The 26,005-nt window shown below is 41.9% G+C and overlaps 1 protein-coding gene across 11 annotated transcripts in view; it reads left to right on the top strand.

The window, feature by feature from the left end:
* Nucleotides 1-327: 327 nt before the first annotated feature.
* Nucleotides 328-26,005, top strand: part of L3MBTL3 (L3MBTL histone methyl-lysine binding protein 3) — a 127,507-nt gene continuing 101,829 nt past the window's right edge. The window contains exons 1-4 of one of the 11 annotated variants that reach the window (XM_053904491.1): nucleotides 1,983-2,098; nucleotides 2,300-2,484; nucleotides 4,040-4,105; nucleotides 24,907-25,023. In XM_053904491.1, coding sequence (XP_053760466.1) covers nucleotides 24,922-25,023 — 102 coding nt within the window. In that variant the 5' untranslated portion in view covers nucleotides 1,983-2,098; nucleotides 2,300-2,484; nucleotides 4,040-4,105; nucleotides 24,907-24,921. Of the gene's footprint in view, nucleotides 448-1,161; nucleotides 1,276-1,418; nucleotides 1,533-1,982; nucleotides 2,099-2,200; nucleotides 2,485-2,826; nucleotides 3,187-4,039; nucleotides 4,106-24,906; nucleotides 25,024-26,005 lie in introns of those variants that run through there. The other 10 variants (XM_019420630.2, XM_019420631.2, XM_019420632.2 and 7 more) reach the window with 10 other exon arrangements.

Here is a 26,005-nt window from a genome sequence, read left to right as displayed (position 1 = left end):
AATGGCCGAATGAATACATGTACAGTGCGTGCTGGATTAGCTGCTCTGAGAATTGCCTTAAAAAAAAAAAAAAAAGTAAAGTGAAAAATAGACAAAGAAATCTATAACCTGAGCAGTCTTTCATATTTGCTTTGACTGCTCCTGAACCAGCTCTGAGCCGGGGACAAGGATATTGAAAAGATGCACCTGAAACAGTATCTGCGGGCAGCTGCATTTGCCAACCGGCTTTATTGCTGCTTTCCAGCGGCGAAGGCGCAGCAGCAGTAACAGGGAAGCCAGAGCGAGCCTCCCCGGCAGCGGCGGCGGCGGCGGCGGCGGCGGCACCAGCGCAGTTTCCCCTCTCCCCAGCCCTGACTCTACGCGCACATGCGCACTGCGCCCGCAGCCCTGGACCATTTGTCAGGACTACTCGTGAGACGGAGAAAAAAAAAAAGAGAAAATTTGGGGGTAAGAAGCGGTTGATCGGATCTAATCTCTAATTAATCAGAAGATTTGTCCGTGCCAAAGCCATTCATTTATTTTTCTGGGTGCGGATGAAAGTTAAGAGACCTATAGAGAGAAGGAAGCGCACCCTCGTCTTGTGAAACAGATCAGGGGAGGGGAAAGGACAGAAGGGGTTTCTCCCCCACTTCTCTGCGCCTCTGGGAAAGAGGAGAAAACTTAATCCCGGGGAAAAAAGTGGGCAAGTGACTCGGAAACGGCTGGAGGGGGAGTCTCTGGGCATCTCACTCTCAAGTAGTGAGTGCGAGTGTGAAAGAGGAACAAAAGAGAGAGAAAAGAGAAAGGAAAAAATGGGGGGAGGAGAGACTTGTATTTTTTTCTTTGCGCGCACACGGGGAAGGGTGTGGGGGGGCCGTGCGGAAGGGAGCCGGGGCGAGGCGGCCGCGTCGGGCTCTCGCCGGCGCGCAGGCGGCGGGATGCGTGTGGGCCCCCTCCCCCGCGCCCCCCGAGCTTGTCACTTTGGTCGCTTTCATGACACCGGGCGCGGGGTGGGGGAGCGCGGCGGCGCCGGGCTCCGCCGGGGTGCGTGCCCGAGTGGGCGCCGCGGAGCTGCAGCCCCGGGCGGCGAGCGCGGCCGCCGAGGCTGGGGCGGGAGAAGGGGGGGGAGGTTGCCGGCCGGGGGGGGGGGCGCGGGGGCGGCCGGGGCGGCGGATCGGTGCGGCGGGAGGCGCGAGCCCCGCGCGCCGCCCCTGCGGCCCCCTCCGCCCGTGTGGCCTTTGTGCCGGGCGCGCACCGGAGAGCGAGCGAGTGAGCGAGCGAGCGCGAGAAGTACAAGTACGGGAGACCGAGGCAGTGGGAAAAGAGGCCGGGCCACTTTCTCCCCGCTCGGGCTGCGGAGAATGGACTGGTTGAATGTGCAGGCGCGTCTCCCCGGCGTGTGCAGTGTGTGTGCGCGGCGGAAAGGCCTCCCCGACTCCCACCGCGCACACGCACACTCACACGCACGCACACACTCGCGGACCCGCGGCGGGGCTCGGCGGCCGAGAGTTTGCGTTTTCTTCCTCGCCGCCTCCCCCTTCCCGACCGACTGTGTGAGAATTTCATATAGATCAGCTCCAATTTCCGCCATTTTGGGAAAGTTGCACAAAAATAAACCCTCCGGTTTATTTCTGCCCGAGGCAGGAAAGTGCTTCGGGAAGCAAGGCGGCGCGGGCCCGCCGCGGCCGTCCGCGCGGGGGAGGGCGCGGGCCGCGGGCCGGGCCGGGAGCCCGCGCCGTCGCGGCGTTCGCCCCGCTCCGTGCCGAGCCGCGCCGGCCGGGGTGCGGACGCGGGCGTGTGTCGGGAGGCGGCGGCGGTAGCGGCGGGCGGCGGCGGCCGCGCCGGGGCGGGGTGGGGGGAGGCGCGGGGCTGCTTTTCCTGCAACTTGTTTACGCCGCCCTTATATTGGGGGGACACGGAGGGGTCCGGGGCGGGCCGCCGCCCGCCTCGCGCCGCGTGCGTGTGCCGTTCCGGAATAATGGGTTTTGCACACTCGCGTCCTGGGCCCGGCGGGCCGTCCTCGCGCCGCGGCGGCCGGGCGGGGGGGAAGTAGAGGCCGGCGGGGGTGGGGATCGGGAAGCGCAGGAGCCGAGGCATCCGCCGCGCGCCCCGCGAGCTGGTGTGTGGTGGGGGGGGGGGGGGGCGGGGAGGAGAGGGAGGAAAACTTGGGAGCCCTGGAGGCGGTTGGGGGGGGCACGGTGGTACGGGCGGGGGGGGAGGACGCAACTTTTGTGCTGGTGGTAAAACTTTAATTACCTTTAAAGAAAAAGGCCTTTTGATTACCTCCTCTCTCCACCCCCCCCCCCCTTTCTGGTCAAAGCATGGCCCACAGTGCGACCGTGAGAGAAAGTTTAAAAGCAGGCGGTTTCCTCCCCGCCTTCTCCGCGGAGGGGTGGGGGTGTCTGTTTGTCCGTCTGCGCTCGGAGAGAGGTGGGGGGTAACGAGCCGCTCTCCGGGGTCGCGAAGACCGTGGCCCTTACCCCACCCTTCCACGGGGAGACGAAGGTAAACGTCGCTTCAGTTTCCCTCCTCCCCGCCTTCCCCACCCCCCCGCTTCCTTTTCCTCCCCCTCCCCGCCGATTTTTTGAGGGGACCCAAAAAACGGAGTCTCTTTCCTTATGCAACTTCCTCGGGCGCTGTGAGCACAGCCCTTCCCCCTCCCTTGCATCCCTTGGCCCGCTCCTTTCCCACCTCGGGTCCACCGCCAGAAAAATGCATTATAAATCATGCAAAGTCCACGGAAACAAAAATAGATTTTTTTTTAATTGTTCTAAGTTTAAGTTAAGGGAAACTGAGATGAGAAATAAGATTTTGGGCGGGGGGGTGGGGGGTGACGGCTGGGGCGAGTGCGTCGAATTTTAATTTTGATTTTCCTGGAGCGTTGTTTGTGATATCTTTATTGGTTTTGGGAGCCCGAGAGTCTCTCTACAGGCAAGTCGGTCGCGTGGATTTTTGCGCAAGTTTTTAGAAAAACACTGACTCGAGTAGAGCATTTCTCCGGAAAGTTTCAAGTGCAGCAAAATAGCGAACATGCAAAACTGGCCAAGGGGAGACCTCTAGTGGTTAAACGCTTCTTTAAGTTCGGAAGGCCGAGAGCAAAGTTTGGCCTTTGCTTGTAGCTACGTAGTCCGTTCAGACGTGGAAGTAATTAGACGACCTGAGCGAGCAGCCAGATGTGTGTGAATGGATGCCGATCAGAAATAGAAGGTTTTAGTATTGGAGAGCAGATAAGTTCTGACGACCCAGACCCGGTGACTCGGATCCCTATTTGTTTATATGGGAAAAACACTTTGCTGTTATCTGTGATTTGAGATGGGTCTATAAACTGGGTTAGAAACAATTGTTTGTTTTTATATATTTATCCTTGCCTTTACCTTTGATCAACTTTTCATCAGGAGTCACAGCGGGTCGTTTCATTTTGAATATTAATAAAAATGCAAAGTGTTTACAACTGTGAAAAAAATTTAAAAGTCCTTTGGTTGAAATTTGTCTTTTATATAAACTGATCGTTTTATTTGCCAATAAATAGAATTAAAGGCTGGTATTTAGTTTTTTAGCCGTGCAGTTTCATATAGTCACAAAATAAATAGTATCTTTTAGTTCTAAGAGTGTAATTTTGTTTCACTAAGATCTTATTTCAGAATACTTTGTATAAGTTGTGATTTAAATATTTACATATATGGGAAAAAAACTGCTTACATAATATCTATTCATTTGCGAATGTGTGTTGTACAGAGTAACTTCAATTTTAAACACAAAGGCACTGAGAGAAATTAAAGTTGAATTAAATGGTCCCTGTAACTTTCACCTGTGGGCGGTACAGTGGGGGAAAACTTTAGTTTAGCAATTTAGGATAAGGGTATAATATGAATGATAAAACCCACTTCATCTCATCCAGAACTATTTCGTTTTTAGTATACTGAATGGTATTGTGTGCAATTATGCAATAAGTCAGCGATTCAAAAATTAAACGTGTTAATTGTGGATGTGAAGTCGTCTTTTTTTACGACAGTGTATTGATTTTACTTTTCCTCTCTTTAAATTAATGCTGGACCTTTAGGAGAAGTCTTGGGGGTGGACAGCAATCCCAAAGACCACCAGACAGTTATTTCTTCACTGCCACTAGGTAAGATTTGCTTGTTAAACAAATTGCTTGGTATACTTGGCAGCTGTTAAAAGCTGCAGTTGGGGGTCAGGAAGGAGAACGTGGAACAGGGTTGGCAAGAAGATATCATTTTGTGGGGGCTGCTTTGAATGCATGAAAGTCTTGACATTAAGTGTGATGAGGCTCAAATAAAACATTACGAAAAGTTGAGATGGTCCTGGATTATTTTTGGACAGGCCCTTTTACTAGACTCTTAATTTGCATCTCAATTGTACCTGTTTTCTACGGCAAGTAAATAGTTTTCTTCTTTGGAATTGAAAAAATGGGAAAACTAGAAGCAAGCACTTGTAATTTAATGTAACTGTTATCACACAGTGACACAGAAGATTCTGGAACTTGTTAAAATTTTGTCGGTGAAATTTACAGTGAGAGCTTTGGGGCATTTAAGTAATTTAACTTCGGTGGCTCAAATCCAACATGGGCCGACTTGTGCCAGATGTCACGTCAAAGGTTTGTAGTGACTTTCCAGCATGTTAGCACAGACATGTCAACTTTTGGACATACCTCTGCAAAGAATATAGCTGTTGTCTAATAAATAAGATCTCTTTGGTAATTTTGGAGGGTGCTGGTTTGTCTCCAGTCATGCAGGGCCTGCTTTCAGGACAAAGGTTGTCCTCAGGCAAAAGGGTCAGTCCTCGTAAATAAAGCATCAAAGTATGTTCACGCTACTCTACTGCTTTCTTCTATTTATACTCTTTTTTTTTTTTTTTAAATTTTAATTGTAGATAGAGCACGTGCAAGCGGGGGGAGGGGGGCAGAGGGAGAGAAAGAGGGAGAGAGAGAATCTTAAGTAGGATCCATGCTCAGTGCCGAGCCGACGTGGGGCTCTATCTCAAGACCGTGGGACCATGACCTGAGCTGCAACTGAGAGTCAGATGCTCAACCGACTGAGTTACCCAGATGCCCCTGTTTCTACTTTTTGTTTTCTTTCCTCCTCTTAATTTTTTCCTTTCCTTTTTTTGCTTCTTTTCATTCTGTTTCTCTATCTTAAGCAATAAAGGAGTCACTGATTCTTGTTTGGCAAAAACAGCACAGAAGCAGTTAGCCTTACTTTTTATGAGTAGGACTAATAACCCTCATTGGACTACCTTATAACCAGGATAGGCATGATCTAGATGTCAAAACGGAATAATTACTGATGTAAAAATGATCATTAACAGGAATTTATTGTCATTTTCTGCTTGTGGATAGTCTTGAACGGCGTAATTAGCAAAACAAGTAGTTGGGGTCCGTGTATATGATGCAGTAGAGACAGCGAGGCAGGAACAACCCCAAGAAGATCATGTAGACAGAAGTAGAGGGCAAGCAGAGTAAAAGGTGTTTCCTAGGATGGTGAGTTCAGGCACGCTGAGTGGAAGACAGTGACAGTTTTTCTTCATTTGGGGAGTCATTGTGGCTGTGGATAGAGTGGTAGAGTGGGAATCAGAAGACGAGTTAGCCTCTAAGTGTATCACGTTATGTAAGTCACTTTACCTCTTCCAGCCTAGATTTCCCCATCTGGAAAATGGGAGCAGGAGTGCTTGTCTTGCTTTCTTTGTTGAAAGGAGAAAATAAAATAAGGGTTTGAGAACTACAAAGAGTTATTCAAATGTTTGGTAGTCGTATTACCATTTTACCTTAGTCAGGCTTTGTGAAGGGCAGGAAGGAGGTTGTCAAGGGCAGAACAGAGTGATTTAATTCCTAGCTAAAATTATTAGGTTCGTTGCTGGTGTATATATTATATGGACTTGTCACAGTATTTCCAGGGGATATTTCTTTTCTTTAGGAAAAAGGTAGTTTATCTTTAATAGCGTCGGCTCATTGCAGGAAGGGACCGTGTTTTAATATGGTGCTGAATATAAACTGAAATTTATTTATCCCAATCTAGTCATTTAATAGGTAGGAGTAAGTGAAATAAATCAAATTTAAAATGATGCCTAATTGTGGAAATGGGAGGGTGGTGATAGAAGAAGGGTTGGTGTGAAGGGAATTCGTGTGCTGTAATTAATATTTTAGTTGCATGAATCTGCTGGGAAATGGAGATGAGAAAATAGGTAACTGGGGTAGGGAGGATTTACATGCTAGAGGTGGGAAAATGGGTCCTGCACGTGACTGTGGATTTAGGGAAAGGTCCTCACAGGGCTTCCCTTTACCCCACTTATGTTTTCCAGACCCCTTTGCCACTTTATTCTAATTATAACCAACTATTATCTAGATAGGAAAAAAAAGTCACAATGACTCTCTGTCATTATTCTAAACTTGCTGATAGTGAACTTGACAAACCCTGACAAGTTTTTGTTGGTTGTAGTTCATCTTTCTTCTCTTGTAGACTCTCCAATCAATGTTCTAAGAATCCAAAAACAATACTGTTGGAGAGAAGAAATAGGTGTCCTGTTGAATTAGTCCTTGAATAATTGAGGATTGATTCTTGAATAATTTCCACTGGTTTGTTTGGTAGTTTATTTCTAAGAAATATATATTTCAACCAAGGTTCTTTGTAGCAGATAGGGTTAGGATGGGAAATTTTTAATAGAATTTGCTTCGTGTGGTGTGGGACAAGTGTACCCTTGGAGTCCTAAGGGTGGGTGTCCTTAGTGATCCCTCTAGCAGTGTTTCTACTAGTTAACCAATTTTTAGTGAGCTCTAAGTGCTGAACACCAAAAGACTAGGTCTTTGCCCATGAGTTCCCTAGATCCTAACCCCTAAGAATTGACTGGGCTCAATTCTAAGCTCTGTTAATAAGAGTATAGCAGCTGCACTTGGTACCAGTAGGAAAAAACAAGGGACCCAGCACTCTTGGGAACCAGCGAGTCTGGAAACAAGATTCCTGGGTTTACTGATGCAGGACAGTGCCATATAATTGTATATACATGGCACAATACAGCTCATCCTTTCTTGAGTGAGATCCTTTAAAATGACAAAGCATGGAAGAGACCGTCTGCTCCAGTATGTTTGTATCCTTTTCATGCATATTAGGCTGATCGCCTTTGTTATTTCCTACTGAAATTCAGGGCATCTGTAGAAGATATATTTTGTAAAGGACTTCATTACCCAGTGGGAATATTTTCAGGTTTTTTTTTTTTTTTTTTTTAACTAAGTTAAATTATTTCACTGACACTTGAGGATATGAGTAAATAGTGGCCGACTATGAACTAGCTTGTACTGATTGTAGCAATAGCTATGCAACAAGGGGAGGAAAGCAAAACACCAGGAAAGGTACCCTTGCAATATAACTGAGTTGGATTGATGAAGTCAAATGGAGAAAGACGTTTAAAAACTCCCCATTTACGAGACAGGGTGCTTGGGGGGAAAGAACAAGGATGTTTGAGAAGAACTTAAGCGAAATTGGTTGATCTTGGCTGAGAGAACTTCTCGCGAGTCTTGGTTTCTTCCTCAGAAGTGGACCTAGAATTGGTGACTTGAACAGTGATTGGAAGAATTACTTGTGTATTATACATAGTAGCAAAATGCTTACTTTATTATTATTTCTGTAAGGATTCTGTGTCCGTCAACTAATATTTATTAAGCACCTATTTTTTAGAAGTCTCAGGTAGGGAGTGCTTCACATAATCAACACGTAGAACAGAGTTGAATGAACGAATGGGTTAGGGCTGTAAAGAAAGCAGCAGTCCTTGGCCTCAGCATGTTCATAAATCTGGTTGAGGAGAGAACCCACACACGTACAGTGATGAACAAAACAAAGCTGTGGTTGAGTGGGAAAGGTCGAGGTGAACATGGTAAGTACTGTGGTAGTACCACTGGGTGTAGTGTCCAACCTGTTGCTGAGGGAAGGACCTGGGAGGGAGGGTGTTGGCTGCAAAACAGTGTCAGGTGTTGGTATGTTAGGTGTAATTGTATGTTGAGTGCCTTCTGAATGTCAAGCATTGAACTGGGCACTTTTTATATTCATTCATTCATTCATTCATCCATCCATTCATGCATCCAACAAATACTGAGTGCCTTCTGTCTGCCCAGGTACTGTTCTAGGCACTGAGTACTGTCTAATATTTTCACAAACTTTGAGCGTTTGGTATTATTATTTCACTTTTGGAGCAATCTGGTGCTCAGAGATATTCAGTAACTTGTCTAAGTTCATAACATGCAGTTTGAAAGGGGTGGAGCCGTGGAAAATGATACTGGTTTATGATTGTTTTGTTAAGGTTTCCAATTTTCAAAAAAGCAATTCTTTGAATATTTTTAAGAAAACACATTTCCAGATTAATGTATTTGCTCTTACACATTTGTTTACTAAGATAAGCAATAGCAAACAGGTATCACAATAAATAATGGGGAGAGAACTCTATCTCTTTCCTTTTCCCTTTTTTTTTTTCTTTTTTAAACCAAGCATTGAGAAAAAGACCAATTATTGAGTTGTACTGAAAAGAACACCTTGGCCTAGCTCATGGCCTTGAAATGATCACAAACTGTTAAGAAAACATAACTCAGATTAGGTTGAGAATTACTGGGCTTATTTATAAAGAGGTTCACTTGTTCTTTGTAGGAAGAGATGGGATGAGGCAGCAGGGTTAGTTCTGAAAAAATGTAGATCAATCAGTCAATAGAATGGGACCTACGTTTTTTAAAGTGAACTTGAAAGATGATGGGATTTACTCAGAAGGCAGGATTGTAGAAGGAAGGAAGAAAATTTAATTGAGGGAGAGAGAAATTGGTGGTGAGAAACTTGGGGCAGGGCTGAATGTAGCGTACTGGAATCAAAATTAAAAAAAAACAAAACAGGAAATATGACTAATAATATATTCAACAACAGTGCTATGGTTACTGTTCTACTCCTTAACCAGAAGAGTATGCTCATGTTTGCCAAATGAAGTGAAGAGTCTCTATTTATTCATTGGCTAGTTCTGTGTTGCAACGGGAGTCAGATAGTATCTCCAGTGTGTGAGTTACGGTCCGTCAGGCAGAGCTTTAGTCTGACTTAGAAGGCTATCCCTGCATGCATTCATGATAGGGTAATGGACTGCTTCTCCTCTAACGAAGCTCTGTCAGCCTTTAATTTTTTTTTAATTTGTTTTTTTAATGTTTATTTATTTTTGAGACAGAGAGAGACAGGGCATGAACGGGGGAGGGTCAGAGAGAGAGGGAGACACAGAATCCAAAGCAGGCTCCAGGCTCTGAGCTGTCAGCACAGAGCCCAAGGTGGGGCTCGAACTCACAGACTGTGAGATCATGACCTGAGCCGAAGTCAGAAGCTCAACCGACTGAGCCACCCAGGTGCCCCCACCCTTTAAATTTTTTTGAGCATTTACTGCATGCCAGGCTGTTTTAAGATTGGACAGTAGCTTTATGTTATGTGTAATTTTGCAGAATTAAACTACTTCGGTAGGAGAACATTTTGAGTAGGATTGTTCAGGCACCAAAATCATTCGATCATTTCCCCCCCATCTGTTACACTGACTGAACCCTGAACTCTGAATTGAAATTCCTAAGAGGTCAGTCTGGTCAGGTGGTTGAGATCCACTTTGTGTTCCTGTTAGCTAGATTTGAGGCCTAGCTGTTCAGTCTGTTGGTAAGGAGTTTAGCTACCAATGGTTATCAACATAAACCTGTAGACTTGACTTCTGAGAAAGAAATAAAATCTGGTCACAGCTACTTTATTAGATACAAAAGAGAAATCAAGTGTAAATCTTAATTTTAGCTCTGTGTTCTATAAAAAATACGAAGCAGAGTAAGAAAAAAGAAGGTACTACTTTTAGCGTTTAAAAAATTATGAAATGAAATAAGAGAAAAGAACAAGATACTACTTTTAGTTTTTCTTTTTTGAGTTCATGCATATTTTGCATAACCATGGACATATCTGTGTCAGACAGGTTCTTGTTCTTTTTATGCCCTTTGAGTCCCTTTAATGGGTGTAAAATTTGTATTATGACCCTATTAGTGTAGTGATGTTGATGATATGATAGCACTTGTCAGGATGTTTTTGCCTCAAACTGAGATATCTTCTACTCTGTACATTGAAAATGAACTTACCAATAAAAGCATTTGATGAGAGTGTGTTAAATATGCCATAGGCCTGTTAATGTCAGTTTGTGATTTCGTTTTCTATGTACATTTTTTTTTCTTGAAAGGCATTTTTCATTTTCTGTTCCTCCTTTAGAGGAAGTAAGTAGGTTAGGCCACAGAATCTCAAATAATTCATCCTTCTTACAGTAACAAGCGGGAAGGCAGGAAGTTGAGATTTTTGTCAAGTTTGCTTTCAGTGACTACCCCTTTGCATATAATCTTCATGGCAGAAAAGGTAGCCAATCAGATAAACCATGGCTGCATTCATAGGGTCTTTCTCATTAAAACATGACCAGGACATACAGGTTTTGAGAAAATATCAGTAAGAAGGAACCATCCTAATAACCAGTTTCACGTTTGAAGGAAGCATAGATCAGGCATCTACTATAGAAGGATAGATGTGGGCAGAAGACCCAGATTCTCGAGGATTTGTTCTTGATGGTACAGAGATTTCGTTTCTCACATTGAAATGATCTAGAGTTTTGCCTGCCTCAAATCTATGAACTTGGGCCCTGGGGGCAAAATTTCACATCTCTCCACAAAGGATCTCAATTCCAGGATGTGTGCAATTCAGAGTTCTTATCAGGCGGGTGAGTAGGGATATCAAAGCTGGTGTCTGTCATGCTTGATTTGAAAGGAAAATGTTTCTTTGTAGCAATATGTGTTTGTTGAGAGATGCTTCAAGTGTGAGTTTAGATTTTTCTCTTATCCTTATTGAATAATCCTGTTTAAGAGGTTTGAATTTAACTTCTTTTGATGTGTTCTCCACTGACACTTAAATAAGGAGAGTTTCTTGGAGCAGTAATGTTACGCTTCTGCCAAAGAGATAAATAAATACTTAGCAGCATAGCTGTTAGTTAGAATTTCACCGGAGAATATGAGATAGATGGACAAATACAGATCTTTTTTCTGATTTCTCCTGTCCCAAATTTCCACCCACAACTAGTCTGTTGCATTTTCCCCTTCTCTTTTTATTCATTCATTTGATAAATTTCATTGATACCTACAGTGGATATTCATAAGGCATAAGGAAATGAATAAAGCAAGGTCTCTTTCTTCCAAAGCCTCCTCTCAGTAGATCATCATGATACAGTGTAACAAGGATTGTGATTGGGGTATAGATTCTCTCTTCCCAGTCCCACTTCTGGTATGTCCCTTACACATACTCCAGTACTTGTACAGAGAGAGACTCATTCTAGTCTCCTTTTGGTGGTGGTGGGGGGGGGGGGGGGGGGAATTGGGGAGGTGAAATCCCATCTCTAGTTTTCATCTCTCTTTCTCCTCCCAGCCTTTTGCAGGTCCTGGAACCGCAGTTGATATGTGAGGAAGCTTTTATACTTCCTCGGCAAAAATATCCTTAAGGTTGCCAATGGCCTACTCTTGGGTCGTTATTCGGAGATTATGTTCTTCTTACGTTTTTTGGTTGTTAAAATGTTCTTTCCTTTATAAGAGTGTGGCAGAACTAATAGTTACTGACCTTGTGTCAGTTTCCCAGATTCATTTGGAAATTGTACATGTCCATGAAATCCAGAGCCTTGCCATTGTTCTTAACCTCCCATTTTACTTTACCTTCACCTCTGGACTCCTGAGAAATCAAGTAGGGCGTGGTGGTGCAAAGGTCTTGGTCCTTGCAGTTATCATTCCTCTGTGCTGGTATGCTTTAGATATTGGGTGAACTGGTACTTGGAGGGAATATGGACACTGGAGAGCAATTTGTTTTCTTTTCTTCAGAAAACCACAGTTCTGTGTGTTGAGTGTCTGCCATGTGCAAAACACTCCCAGCATGCATAATTTAATTTAATTTAATTTAACTTTATTTTATTTTTTTAATGTTTGTCTATTTATTTTGCGAGAGAGAGAGCGTGCGCAAGCAGAGAGGAAGAGAGGAAGGGAGAGAAAGAATCCCAAGGGGGTTCCGCACTATCAGCGCAGAGCCCTATGCGGGGCTCAGTATCATAAACCACGAGATCATGACCTGAGCTGAAATCAAGAGCCGGACGCTCAACCAGCTGAACCACCCAGCTGTTCCTACTTAGCGTGCATGATTTGGATAAAAGTTTTTACATCTCTGTAAAGTAGCTCTTCCCATTCCATTTTATAGATGAAGGGGCCGAAGCCTCAGGAGAGGTGAGGTACCCTACCCAGGAATATGCAGTAATTTGTAAATTGTGAAGCCAGGATTCAAACATGGGTACTCTGGCTCCAGAACCCGTGCTTGCCAGCCTAGATTGGCTTCTGTGTTGACTGAAATACAACATACTGGGCACTGTGGTATAGTCTGAGGGACACTGTCTTAGGAGATAAAAGTTTGTTTCTAGGCTGGGTGACTTCAGTTTTCTTGTCTGGAAAATGTAATCCGTCTTAAGAGGTAGTTGTGAGGGTCAGATTGGTTGGTATTCTTGAGATCCTTTAAAATGACAAAGCATGGAAGAGACCAGCTGCTCCAGTGTGTCTCTACCCCCTTCGTGCACATTAGGCTGCTGGCCTTTGTCTGATTACCCCTTTGTAGCCTTGTATTTGTGAGTATGTGCGTTCTCCCCTTGCAGGCTGTGTACCTGTCTCATGTCACGAAGGTACGGGCCATCGGAGAGTGAATCAGAAAACTGTAGACAGGCCTTAGGAGTCAGAGGCCGTATCTTTCTCAGAATCACTTTCTCCAGCCTCGACTTCAAGGGCTACAAGTCCTGAGGGCATTCCCCCGTTGTAGATACTATGAATCTCAATACTCGGATGCCGGTTGGGAACTAGGTCAGAAGGTGGCATCTGTAGTGGAATCTAACCTAAAGATGAATACATTTTTATCCTGTAAAACACTACCTACTTTCATGTCATTTCCTGAATTTATTTTCCATCACGCAGCATTTTCCCAAAGGTCGGACGCAGGGGGGTGGGAGGGCTCCATGGAATTCGATGTTCTGTGATAATAGAGTCACAAGGCCAAGTGACTGTGGAACGCTTTGCCGCGCTGCTGCTGAGGTACTCTGTACGTCTCCTGGAGACCCTGAGGGGATCCCACATCTCTTCCAACAAAAAACTTGTTATCACAGGGCAGGAATCAATGGTCTCCTAAAAGTTGTGTTTTGAGGGACAGACTGGGGTACGTTGCCCTAGCCTTTCATCAAGTTTTGTTTCAAAGCCTTAGCCTGGCCTGCAGTGTGTAGTCAGACCAGCCTGGTAGCAGGGAGAGCCTGGCCTTCAGGCCCAACCCCCTCTGCTCATGGCGGATCCTTCTCCATCATTTCAGAGGTATTGTTCTGTTAACAAAGGTAATAGTCACGGGAAACAAAAGCAAAAATAAACTATTGGGACTACATATAAAAAGCTTTTACAAAGAAAGGAAACCATTAACAAAACAAAAAGACATCCTACTGAATGGGAGAAGATATTTGTAGATGATATATCCAATAAGGGATATCCAAAGTATAGAAAGAATTTCTACAACTCAACAACAAAAAAATCCCAATCTGATTAAAAAACGGGCAGAGGACTTGACTAGACTTTTTTCCAAAGCGGACATGCAGATGGCCATCAGACAAATGAAATATGCTTGACATCACTAATCATTCAGGAAATGCAAATCAAAACCACAATGAGATAGCACCTCTTACCAGTCAGAATAGCTAGTATAACAAAGACAAGAAATAGCATGTAGTGTAAAGGGAACCCTCATGCATCGTAGGTGGGAATGCATTTTGATGCCGCCACTGTGGAAAATAGTAATGGAACTCCTCAAAAAATTAAAAATAGAAATACCATATGTCCAGTAATTCTACCAGGTATTTACCCAAAGAAAACAAAAACACTAATTTGAAAAGATAACATACACCCCTGTGTTTATTGCAGCCTTATTTATAATAGCCACGATACGGAAACAACCCAAGTGTCCATCCATAGATGAATGGATAAAGAAGATGTGGTATATATACGGTGGAATATTACCCAGCCAAAAAAAAAAAAAAAAAAAAAAAGAATGAGACGTTGCCATTAGTGACAACACGGATGGACCCAGAGCATATAATGCTAAGTAAAACAGGTCAGACAGAGAGAAACAAATACCACATGATTTCACTTGTATGTGGAATCTAAAAACAAATGAACAAATAAAAAAACAGTCTTGTACAAATAGAGAGCAGAATGCTGGTTGTCTAAGGGGAGGACGGTGAGGGGATGGGCAAAATAGATGAAAGGCATTAAAAGGTTAAAAAAAAAGCTAGTACTCTTTTCTGGAGCTATGTAAATATGAGATATTATTATTAACAATAAAATACCTACTTTGATGTAGTGATCTTGAATCTTGTGATGCAGATTTTGAGTAAGTGCTCTACCGTAAGAGCTAGTATAGAAATAAAATTCAATGAAAGAAACGAAATTCTAGCTTTTTTTAAGGTCACTTGAGCAGCTTTCATGAACTCAAATAATTGTTAAACCAGATAATTATAATAAAAAGCCAACAGTTTATTGATTGGTAGGCAGTATGCTAAGGTATTACCTGATGTATCTCGTGGAATCCCCACCCGTGCCCACTTCAGAAAGGCTCCTCCATTCCCCACACTTTATAGGTGGGGGAATTGAGACTTCCAGAGATGAACTGCTCAGAAGCTACCCTTAGGTAATTACCAGATTTTGCCAAGTGAAAGGAAGCGGAGGAAGGGAGGGAAGTGATTGAGGAAAGGCTGAGGGATAGAAGGGGGGACTGGTGAGAAGATGGCAGGTGTTAAGAATGATCCATGACGTATTTGATGAGCACCTGTGAAAGGGTGACGAGGAGCTGGGTAGGTGGGGTTAGGGAGGCTCAAAGCAGTTTCCTAAGCCGCATTAAGAAGGCGTGTAGCAGTGGAGAGCAGCTTTTTAGGTGATGTTACCGAATAATGATATTAGGACTTTTTGTAGGTCACAGTGTGCCAGATAGAGCATTTGGTTAGCGACTGATGACTTCTACAAAGTAAACAAAAAGCCAGCTTCAGTTGATGGTATGAAAATGGGCATCTTAGCAGCAAGGCGTTAGATGGACTTTTCTCACCGATACACGTTGCTCTGTATCTCTTTGCTGTGTTTCTCCTGCATAGTTTGCATTTTTGTTTGGTTCGCGGTAATGATTTTAGGGTTAACATTCCTGACTCTTTACAGAAGATAGGTTGCTCTGTTAACCCAAACTGATCAACACCAGGTGCTGATATCTCAGTTCTGTCATCTGACAGAATTTTAATCCGATTCTGCTTTTGAGGTGATGTTTATCCTCATAAGCACTTCCAGTTCATAGCCATATCATCTCTACGCCTTATTTTTGAAAAATGTGCCTATTAACTATAAGGCTACAAAATACAACCCTAAAAAAAGCAACTGTAGCATTATTGAAACAATTTAACTGCTTTTAGTGAACATTAGCTAGCCATTCTTCTAGAAATAATATTTTGAAACTGTGGTTTGAGCAGGAATGGCCTGGCTATAGGTAGCTGCCTTTCTTCATAATCTTTATTTCCCACCTTATCTGCCGATTGAGACTTTTGGTTTATAGGCAGTGCCCACTCTTTCAGTTTATTTTGAGCATCCTAGATTGGGTGGCTTATCTCTCAGGACTGTTAATCTTGTCTTCATCTCAGCCCCAGGTAGGTTCATCACCTTGCCGGTGCTGTAGGAGCTCAGCACTGGGGGAGTCCAAGCCCCTCACTCAGAGCCACCGCCTTATCCACTCAGGGCAGAGATGAATGAAGGGATTGTATGAAGGGGGGATTATGAAGGACACACAAACTCTGTTTATCTCTTGTCAAAATAAGATAAGGGTAGATTCTTGACGTCTGTGAAGAATACATCCCAAGGCAATCGCCAATTCCCAAATTGAAAGAAATCATTGTAACATACAATTCCTTCCTTCAGATTGCAAAAGTATAACTGAAAAATGTAAATGATCTCTCTAGACCTGAACTACTTATCTTGCTTGATGAGCAATTTTTGTACTGTCTGGAGCACTTATTGAAACAAATTCACACATCTTTTCTACTTACTTCCTTTTGGAGCATTTGGTAGTTTTGTTCACACAATGTGTCTGAGTCATCATTACATTTGACATTTCAGTCTTTAATTTATCTGAAACTTCTATTTTGTGGCTAGGGCCTATCACTTTCATAAACATTTCCATACGCCCCTCATTCTGTCATCAACACTAGAATCAACTAGCAGTTAATTGTGTTTGTTTCATTTCTTAACAAGAAACAGAGTTTTATCTCTTTATTCACAGTGGCCGTAGTGTAAGACTGAGGGCTGTGAGTAAGGGCCTACCTGGACCTTGGCTGACCCAGGGGCTTGTCCTCGTCCCTCAGCTTTATGCATGTCTCATTCAGAATTGTGGCTTTGCAAAATGACAAATTACTAAATGTCATGGGAACTTCAGATGCTACTCCGGAATGGTAGAAACCATAAATAGTCTGTGAATGCCAGGAATCTACTGTATACTTCTGATACCTGAATTGTAGAGAAGCAAACCCTATCCTTCCTCTTCTCATCCATCTGTAGAGCTGGTGCATTTGCATATATCGTTAAATACCTGCTATTTAAATTACCCAAGAGCTTTGGGGAAGTTGACTTCCCTTAGTGACTTCTGTGCTAAAGCTTCTGTTGTTGGCAGCAATAACAAGCTAACTATTTTCATGGGAAGACATGCCTTTTATTACGTGGACTATGCTCAATAAACCTGGAAAAGGATTTTAAAACATTTTTTCATTAATTTATTTCTTTTAAAAAACATTTAAACAGTCAATAGGTGTGAAAGGATGTCCAGACAGTTTCCTCCCATGGCAGGCTTTTCAGCAAAGTATTGCTCCTTCCTGGAGGCAGCCACTGTTAGCAGTTTTTGAGGAATCCTTACAGAGAAAACGTATGCGTATACGAGTAATACGCACACGTATATATACACGCATATATATACACGTATATGTATGTATGTACACACACACACACACACACACACACACACACACACACCTCCCCTTTTGTTTTATAGAAATGGTAGGAGTGCCCGGGTGGCTCACTTAGTTAAGCGTCTGATTTGATTTTGGCTCACGTCATGATCTTGTGGTTCGTGAGATCGAGCCCGGCATCAGGCTCTGTGCTGAAAGTACAGAGCCTGCTTGGGACTCTCTCTCTTTCCCTCCCTCTCTCTCTCTCTGCCCTTTCCCCAAAGTACATGCACATGCGCTGTCTCTCTCACTCACTCTCTTGTTCTCTCTTCCTCTCTCATTCTCTCTGTCTCTTTCTCTCTCATTCTCTCTCTCAAAATAAATAAAGAAAAAAAGAAATGGTAGCACACAGTTTTTATACCTTGCACAAAATTAGAGTATTAGTAGTGTCATGGAGCTTTTTCTGTATCAGAATGTAAAGAGCTTCCTCACTGTTTTTTCTAATGGCATTATATACTGTATTGATGTACCACAGTTGTCCTTAATCGATGGACTTTTGGATTATTTTCCAGTTATTTTAACATTACAAACAGACCCATGTGAGTATCTATAGAATAAATTTCTGTGAGTAGAACTACTGAATTGGAGGATATGTTCTTGGAAATTGATCTCCAGAGAGGTTGTTTTAATTTATAATGCCACTATCAATACATGAGGGGGCCTGGTTCCCCATATTCTCATAACAGAATTTTTGAAAATATTAACTAATCTCCTCACTGCCTGATGTTTCTTGCAAACTAGTGTTATATGGTAGGCCGAGAATTCCAGAGACTGAGGAAGTTCATCCATTAGATACAGTGTCCCAAGGGAAAGGCAAGTTGCACAGCTTTGGTTTGGAGACAAGGAATCCTGCAGGAGAAAGATACAGAAGGTAATTCTGAGTACAGTGTTGCATGTCATTTAATCTGTCTTCCAGCCCTTTTGTTGGAGGCTTAGGGCAAGAAGATTGTAATAAAAATGAGTCAAAGTGACAGTGAACTGTTTCACAGAGGGGGGCTTTGGAAGTAGAATACATCTGAATAGGTGCCAGCAGTAATGGTGTCTGCCTTCAGTAAAGTCAGTGGCTCCTAACAATGGGTGGCTCCTAACAATGGGCGTCCACAGAAGCACATTGGACATCAGAAGCCTTGATTTTAGCCATTTCCGGCCATGATATGAAAGCTAGTGGGAATCAAAAGCTGCATTGGTGTATTTGCTGGATATGTGAACTCCAGAGTGGTCCTTTTTGACGTCAGCAGTGGCTGGAGATCCTTAGGATTTAGAAGAGGTTATTGGGAGGAAAGTGGTAGATCTTGGCTGATAGCACAGAGGATCCCTCATGGGGCACTTTTAAGGTACTTCTTAGGAAACCTCGGCATCGTTAACAAGAGATTTGGGATGAGATTTTCTGCAGAATGAGAAATGCTGTCTGACCTGCACTGTGAGTGACTCTGTTACCTACCTGCTTTTTATGGTCCGTGGAATATAGTTATATATGGGATTGTGGAATAGTGCCAGGTGACAAAGAAAACATAAAACCTGTGCTTCTAAGAAATGTACTTCGTTCTTAGGAACCCAGCTAATTGCAGTGAAAGGACTCTGTATATATGCAAGTGTGCACGCTTATGGAGGCTGAAAACCAGAGAGGGAGACTTAGGCTGTCATGAAGAAGCAGCTTCTGTGAAAATCATGCTGGTTGATGGCTGTTCTGTCTGATGAAGAGATGATAGAAAAATACCTGATCTGGCCTAGCCTTTCAGACTTCCTGTGGTAGTGCAAGTAGCCATTTTGCTTCAAAATCAGATAATGGGAAAGACCACATGGTAAATATTCTTATGCTAAAATATTTTATACAACTATTCACAAACCTTAGAACAATGAAGGGAAACAGTTTTTTAATAAATTTTAGATATGTGTTTATACACAAGGTACACTGTATAGCATTACCAGTGTTTTGTATTTCCAAAAACGTGTCATGGGCATTTACTGCAGGTTTTGTACAGTGCTAACTTTCCTATTTCTTCTTTCTGCTCCTTCTAGTCACAGACAGGATTTTGCTGTTGTGAATTTTATGCGTTTGTGTTTTGGGTGGGAAATTCGATTCCTGTTGCATACGTGTCTTAATGACAATTTGTTAATACGCATGTATTTGATAATATTTTATTGAAAGGATACACATTGCACTGATATACATAAATCAAGCACTTTGACCCTGGTAAACTGGTTTCTGGATTTGTCATGCCTGAGTAGTTACATAGAGAAAAGTTGGTTTAGCCAGATTCTTAGAGGGATAAGACTGAGACAAGACAGGACAATGGTTGGGGGAAAAAAGCCCAGGATTGGAATCAGACTGACCTGAGTTCAGATCTTGGGTATGCCACCAAATATGCTTTTGGGTGAATTACTGAACTCTGCAACTCACTTTCTTCAACGTATACTGGAAGGATAATAGAACCCATCTTTTTGTGAGACAGAAATAAATGAAATAGTATATATAAATTGTGCTTTGAATCCTTTTCTGGAAGGTGAAATGGAATTAATAAATTACAAAGTATACGTATTATGTCTGACACTGAGTACCTGGTGAATAAATGTTATTGTAATTAAAAAAGAACAGTAAAACTTTTCAATGGATCATATGGGTTTTACCCAGTTTATCCACCAAGGGAAAAATTATTCTGTCTCTCTACTGTCTATCAAGAAAAAGTTGCCCCTCCTACAGCACTTACAAGGGAAGTCAATTTTGTTGCTGATCTCAAGTGAGGTAGGAGTCCTAGAGACCGTAAGGACAAGCCATAATTCACTTACTAATTCACTATTTCTTAAATTAATCTCCTTCAAGCCTTCACATCTTAGTTCCTCTTTTAAGGATTAAGTCCTAATGGTAGTGAAATCTAGTGCGTCTTCAAATTCAGACTGTATAAATTTTGAAATGATCAGAAATAGACTTAATATATAACATTTGACACTGGCTCATTTAAAGAGGACAAAGGAAGAAAGAATATGGAGGTGTCTAATAAACTTCAACAAAAGATAGCTATAATTCAGAGAAACACAGGTTTATTTTTTTTTTTCTATTGACCATTTAAAAATAAATGTATATTCTATATCTAAAGAGACTGCCCTTAAAATGTATTTCTTTTATGGAATTTTGCAAGCACACACAGAAGTAAGATGTAGTATAATAAACTGGGTCCCTCACACTTCTTGAGAATTACCAGCACGTTGCCTCTTTATTTTACCACTTCACGCTCTTGACTGATTTATGGCAAATTCCTAACTTAATCATTCCATCTGTCAGTTTCAGTTGACAAGCATGAAGTCCCCTTTTAAAAGTGCATGCCGTGATCATCCCTCTAGAAAAAGCAGCATTTTTGTATATCATCAAATAGCCACTGGCATTTAGCCTTCCCTTCCTGTCTAACCATCATTTTCTTCTTTAAAAAATAGGTTAGGGATGCCTGGGCGGCTTAGTTGGTTGAGCATCTGACTCTTCATTTCAGCTCAGGTCATGATCCCAGGGTTGTGGCATTGGTTGGGTTCCACACTGAGCATGGAGCCTACTTCAGCTTCTCCCTCTCTCTCCCTCTGCCCCCCTCCCGCATGCACATGTGCGCGGTCTCTCTCTCTCTCTCTCTCTCTCTATCTCCCTCTCTCTCTCTCTCAAAACCTAAAAATTAAAAAAAAAAAAAGTTTAAATCAGGGTCCAAACAGATCTATGAATTATGATATTGTGATTTATTAATGTCTTTTAAATACCTTAATCTAAATTTTAGATTTCCTCTTCCATCTATTTGTTTGTTGGTTTGTTTGTTTGTTTGTTTGTTTTACTCTGTGCCTTCTGTGCATATATGTGTCCATGTGGCCAAAAGCCAGTTTTTATCCTACACAGCAGTGGCTCTCATACTCTTTGGTCTCAAGTCTCCTTGACACTCTTAAGAATGATTGAAAACCCCAAGGAGCTGTTGTTTGTATGGGTTATATCTATTAATATCTACTGTATTCAAAATTAAAATAGATAATTTAAACTATGTATTTACTTTTCAAAATAACAGTAGCAGACTCATTATATTAACATGTGTCTGCACAATTTAAATGAAATGTAATCATAGTTTCCAAAATTAAAAAATGAGAGAAATGGCACTGTTTTACATTTTTGCAAATCTCTTTAATGCCTGGCTTAATAGAAGAGAGCTGGATTTTCATATCTGCTCCTGCATTCAGTCTGTTGCAGTATGTTGTTTTGGTTGAAGTGTGTGAAGAAAATCTGCTTCACACAGATGTGAGTTTGGAAAAGGGGAGGAGTATTTTTTTTCATTTAATGGTGGACATTCTTCTATGATACTACACCAAAAGTTGACAAGTGGTAGTGTCTTAAAGGTAAGTTGCAGTGGGCAGTCTGAAACCCTAACAATGAACTTTTCATACTGTGTTATATTAAAATCCATCGGTCTGTCACGTACTTTGATTGGATGCTTTACTTATGCATAATTTTGTGACATCAAGCATTGGTTATTTGGAAAGTACTGCATCACTGAATTATGCAAATCTCCCAGATGTTGACATAGGTCAAATATAAAATATTTAAAAAATCCCTCTCATCAATATCACCACCCATCTTCTTAGAAAATATGTAGCTACTGGGAAGCTCTCAGGCTCATGGTGGTAGATACACGTTTTCCGGAATCATGATTATCCCTTGAATGTTCAAATGGATCTTCAGCAACAAATGCTGTCAGTGTTTTCCTTGATGTCAACAGGCTCGCTTCGTTTGTTCTTGACAAAATATTTGCCAAATAGCCAAACCCGAAGAAACGTAGTTTGTTAAATAAAAATGCGCTCCGTGAAAAAAGCAGCTTGTTCAACTTGCATCTCAGACAGTTCACAGGTGCTTTCCCTTGGTACTCTGACGCACCAGAGCGCTTTATGGGTGCTTTCTATTTCACCACACAGAATGTTAAAAAGATACGTATTCAAATATCCAGACTTAATGAAAGTTACTATTTTGCTTCATCAAGGATGCTGTTTAGCGAAACCAGCATTTGTTTACCATCAGTACCTGGCGGTAAAGGCTGCAGTGACTGCTGCCTACTTGGGAGCCGCTACTCCAGCAGTTTTACCCACTGTTGCTTTTGTACCATCCGCGCAGATGTCAGCATAGCGCAGAAGGCAAATAATGTGTTAGTATTTTTATGAAAATGATTCTGACTTCTTGGACCTTTTGAAAAGGTCTCAGGTCTTCCCAGGGTCTGTGGACCACACTTTGAGGAATGTTGCTGAAGAGTTTCTGACAGTCTGAATTTTACTTCTTATATTAAAAAAAAAAAAAAATTGTTTGTTTATTTTTGAGAGCGAGAGAGGGAGTGCAAGTGGGAGGAGGGGCAAAGAGAGAGGGAGACACAGAATTGGAAGCAGGCTCCAGGCTCTGAGCTGTCCGCACAGAGCCTGACATGGGGCTGGAACTCACGAACCATGAGATCATGACCTGAGCCAAAGTCGGATGCTTTACTGACTGAGCCACCCATGTGCCCCATTTTGTATATTTTTATGGTGTGATTTTTACGTGTTCCTTTGTCTCAGGTATTTCCTGCAAATGGACTTGATCAGATTAGGTTTGATTTTGTTTTTTCATGGCAAGACTACTTCCTAGATGGTGTTGGGTTTGTATTCTTAGTAGTCATTGATAGCCATTGCCTGCAGCCATTAATGTATCAAGGATTGAAAATGGTAATGTTTCAGTTCTGTCATTCCTTTTTTATTTATTAGCAGGAATTCTTTCTAAACTGAAACTTCCTCTTGCCATTGATTTGCGTTACCCTGGAATACAGTTTCATGGATCTCATGCAATATAGACAGGATAAATCCTTGTTTCTTTTTCCAGATAATGAGTTGGTTCCTGTGTAGTCTTAAAAGGTGATCAGTAGGTGTTCTTGGTTTGTTGGTTTGTTTTCAATGTCAGTATGAACTCTTAGATTTAAACTTATTTGATGTGTTTCAATTCATGCAGCTACTATTCTTTGGCCAGCAGGAGCCTCTTGAGATTGGTTTCTAAGTTCTTTTGATATGATCTCTGTTGTCTTTGATAGCTTCCTTGCTTTTTTTTTTTTTTTTTTTTTTTTTTTGACAAGAAGTTCCAGACTCATCTTGCACATTTCCTGCCACTGAACAGAAATCAGCCCCTTCTCTGGGAAGACCTCAGAGAAGTGGTATTTAGAGGCCACAGTCTGAGCACTTGGCTGCTCATCACTGTTGATTGGTGGTTGTTTCTAGATTCTGTCAGTGGGCAAGGCTAGAAAATATGCAATTTTTTTTAAGATTAAAATGCATTAAAAGATTAAAATTTAGGGACACCTGGGTGGCTCAATTGGTTAAGGGTCCAGCTTTGGCTCAGGTCATGATCTCATGGTTTGTGAGCTTGAGCTCCACATCGGGTCTCAGCTCTCAGCACAGAGCCTGCTTCGGAGCCTCAGTCTCCATCTCTCTCTGTTCCTCCACCACTTGTGTCCAAAAATCTGTAAAAAAATTTGTTTTAATGTTTATTCAGTTTTGAGAGATAGAGACAGAGTGTGAGGGGGGGAGGGGCATAAAGAGGGAGACACAGAATCCAAAGCAGGCTCTAGGATCTGAGCTGTTGGCACAGAGCCTGATGCAGGGCTCGAACCCATGAACCATGAGATCATGATCTGAGCCGAAGTCAGATGCTTAACCAACTGAACCACCCAGGTGCCCCTAAAAAAAAAAAAAAAAAAAGTTTAAAAATGCATCAAATTTAGGACTTTAATCCATCTTCCATTGCTTATCAATGACACCAACATAATTACTACTTTTATCCCATACCACATAGACAACAGTCTCAGGATAACAGTCTCAATACAATTACTAACAATATGATTATGGAAAACTGTTTTGCAGTTTAGAAAAATGAAAAACAGATTATCACAGTTTAGCTAGTTGACTTGGTTTTCTTAACATAGCCTTATTATTAGTGTTTGGTGTATATTTTAAGACTGTTTTCCTATTTTCCAGAACCTCAAATTGGTGGATATCTCAACTGAATTCAAAAAATCAATTTACTGAGAGTCAATCATACCATGTATTTGTTGAATTGACACAACAAACTTAACTGACAAATTAGCATAGATGATAGTCCTAATGGACTGGAATTTTCTTGTTCTTTTTTATCATCAAAAAGGTTTCATTTTGCTTATTAACATTTAATGTCTTGTCCTTTATCCATACCCACTCTGTCATCAATATCTTCAAACAACAACAACAAAACCCCCTACTTAGTGGGCAAGAAATTCTGTTGATATATATCATGACTTTTTGTTTTAAGTGAATGTGCTATGAAAAGGTGAATTCCTTTTTTAAGAATAGAAACATTGACACTTTACAAATTTTAGGTATATTCTTTCCTCTTTAATTTACCAGGGATTAGAGGGTGCTTGGGTGGCTCAGTTAAGTGACTCTTGATTTCGGCTCAGGTCATGTTCCCACGATTGGCATGATTGATCCCCGTGATTGGCTGTGCACTGACAGCACGGAGCCGGCTTAGATTCTCTCTCTCCTTGTCTCTGCCCCTCCCCTGCTCATGTGCGCATGCACACTCTGTCTTTCTCAAAGTAAATATTTTAAAAAATACATAAATTTACCAGGGATTGTACTAGAAAAAATGTTAGTGATATTTTCGAAGCACTTAATTCTAGATCTATGGATATGGGATATTGTGATCAAGACAATTATGTAATTAAGGGAAACCAAAGCAGTGACCACTAAAATAAAAACTGATTTTTACGTACAGTATTTAATGATCTGCCTTTTTCCCCCTTCCAGGTTCCAAAATAAATCATGACTGAATCTGCCTCTAGCACAAGTGGTCAAGAATTTGATGTATTCAGTGTTATGGACTGGAAAGATGGAGTAGGCACGCTACCAGGAAGTGACTTAAAGGTAAGCTGTCTTTATTAAATACAATTATCTGTGTGTTCATCTGTGTGTTATTTGTTAAAAGGAGTTTGACTACATATGTAAAATAAGAATTAAAAGCATTAAGCATGATGCTCTAGGTCTTATATGATACTTAGACCTCTACAGTAAATTTTCAAGACAATTTGGAATGTTGACAAATTGGCCGAAGTCTTTGTCACTTGGGGTGGTGGACGAGAATATTTTGGCATATGCTTATTTTGCAGAAGTCGAATTATAGCTTCCAGGGGATCACCCTTGGTTTGACTTTATCATGACGGACAATAAATATGGAAATGGTAGGCTTAGAAGACCTGGCTTCATATATTTTGTAATAATGAACTTGAGAACTTTAAATGAATAACCACATTCCCTGTGCCCTAGTTTTCTCATTTGAAAACTGGATAATGTTAAAATATTGAATAGACAGGACTATTCTCCTCCCTTAAATTATTTATACGATAAATATGAATTTTTATATAATCATTTGTTCAAAAGCTGGTCCTTCCTGTAAACCAGGCTGCTTTTATATAGAGGAGAACTCTCTTCAGAGAATGATGCTTCAGTGTGCCTCTTTACTATGTGCTTATCCTTCCCCTTTTCCCAAGGCTTCCCGAACCCACTCTAGACCCACCTCTGCTGCCCTATGAAACAGTTACGCAAGCACTCATCCAGGAAGCCAGTCCACCCCACCTCTCATTTCTAATTTGCTTTTGCTCTAATCCTATCTCTGGGACCTTGAACCTGTCTGTGGCCTTTTAGACTTTGTTTGTACTTGGTCACTCAGGTTTTTGGACCTCTGATCACCCTAACTGGCTGTCAGTTGGCTTTTCCCTCTAGTGCTTGATGTTCTGGCCTATCTCGAATAGAAATTCCTGCCCCCTAATAATTGGCTTCCTGGAATCCAGTGGCTACTTGACGAGTATTTCAGCCAAGCCCAACCTAGTTCATCTTCAGTGGTGAGATT

The sequence above is a fragment of the Panthera pardus genome, unplaced genomic scaffold (assembly GCF_024362965.1).
Source record: "Panthera pardus isolate Hobbes unplaced genomic scaffold, ASM2436296v1 HiC_scaffold_17, whole genome shotgun sequence".
NCBI classification, from domain to species: domain Eukaryota; kingdom Metazoa; phylum Chordata; class Mammalia; order Carnivora; family Felidae; genus Panthera; species Panthera pardus.
This window is presented reverse-complemented; position numbering and strand designations above follow the sequence as displayed.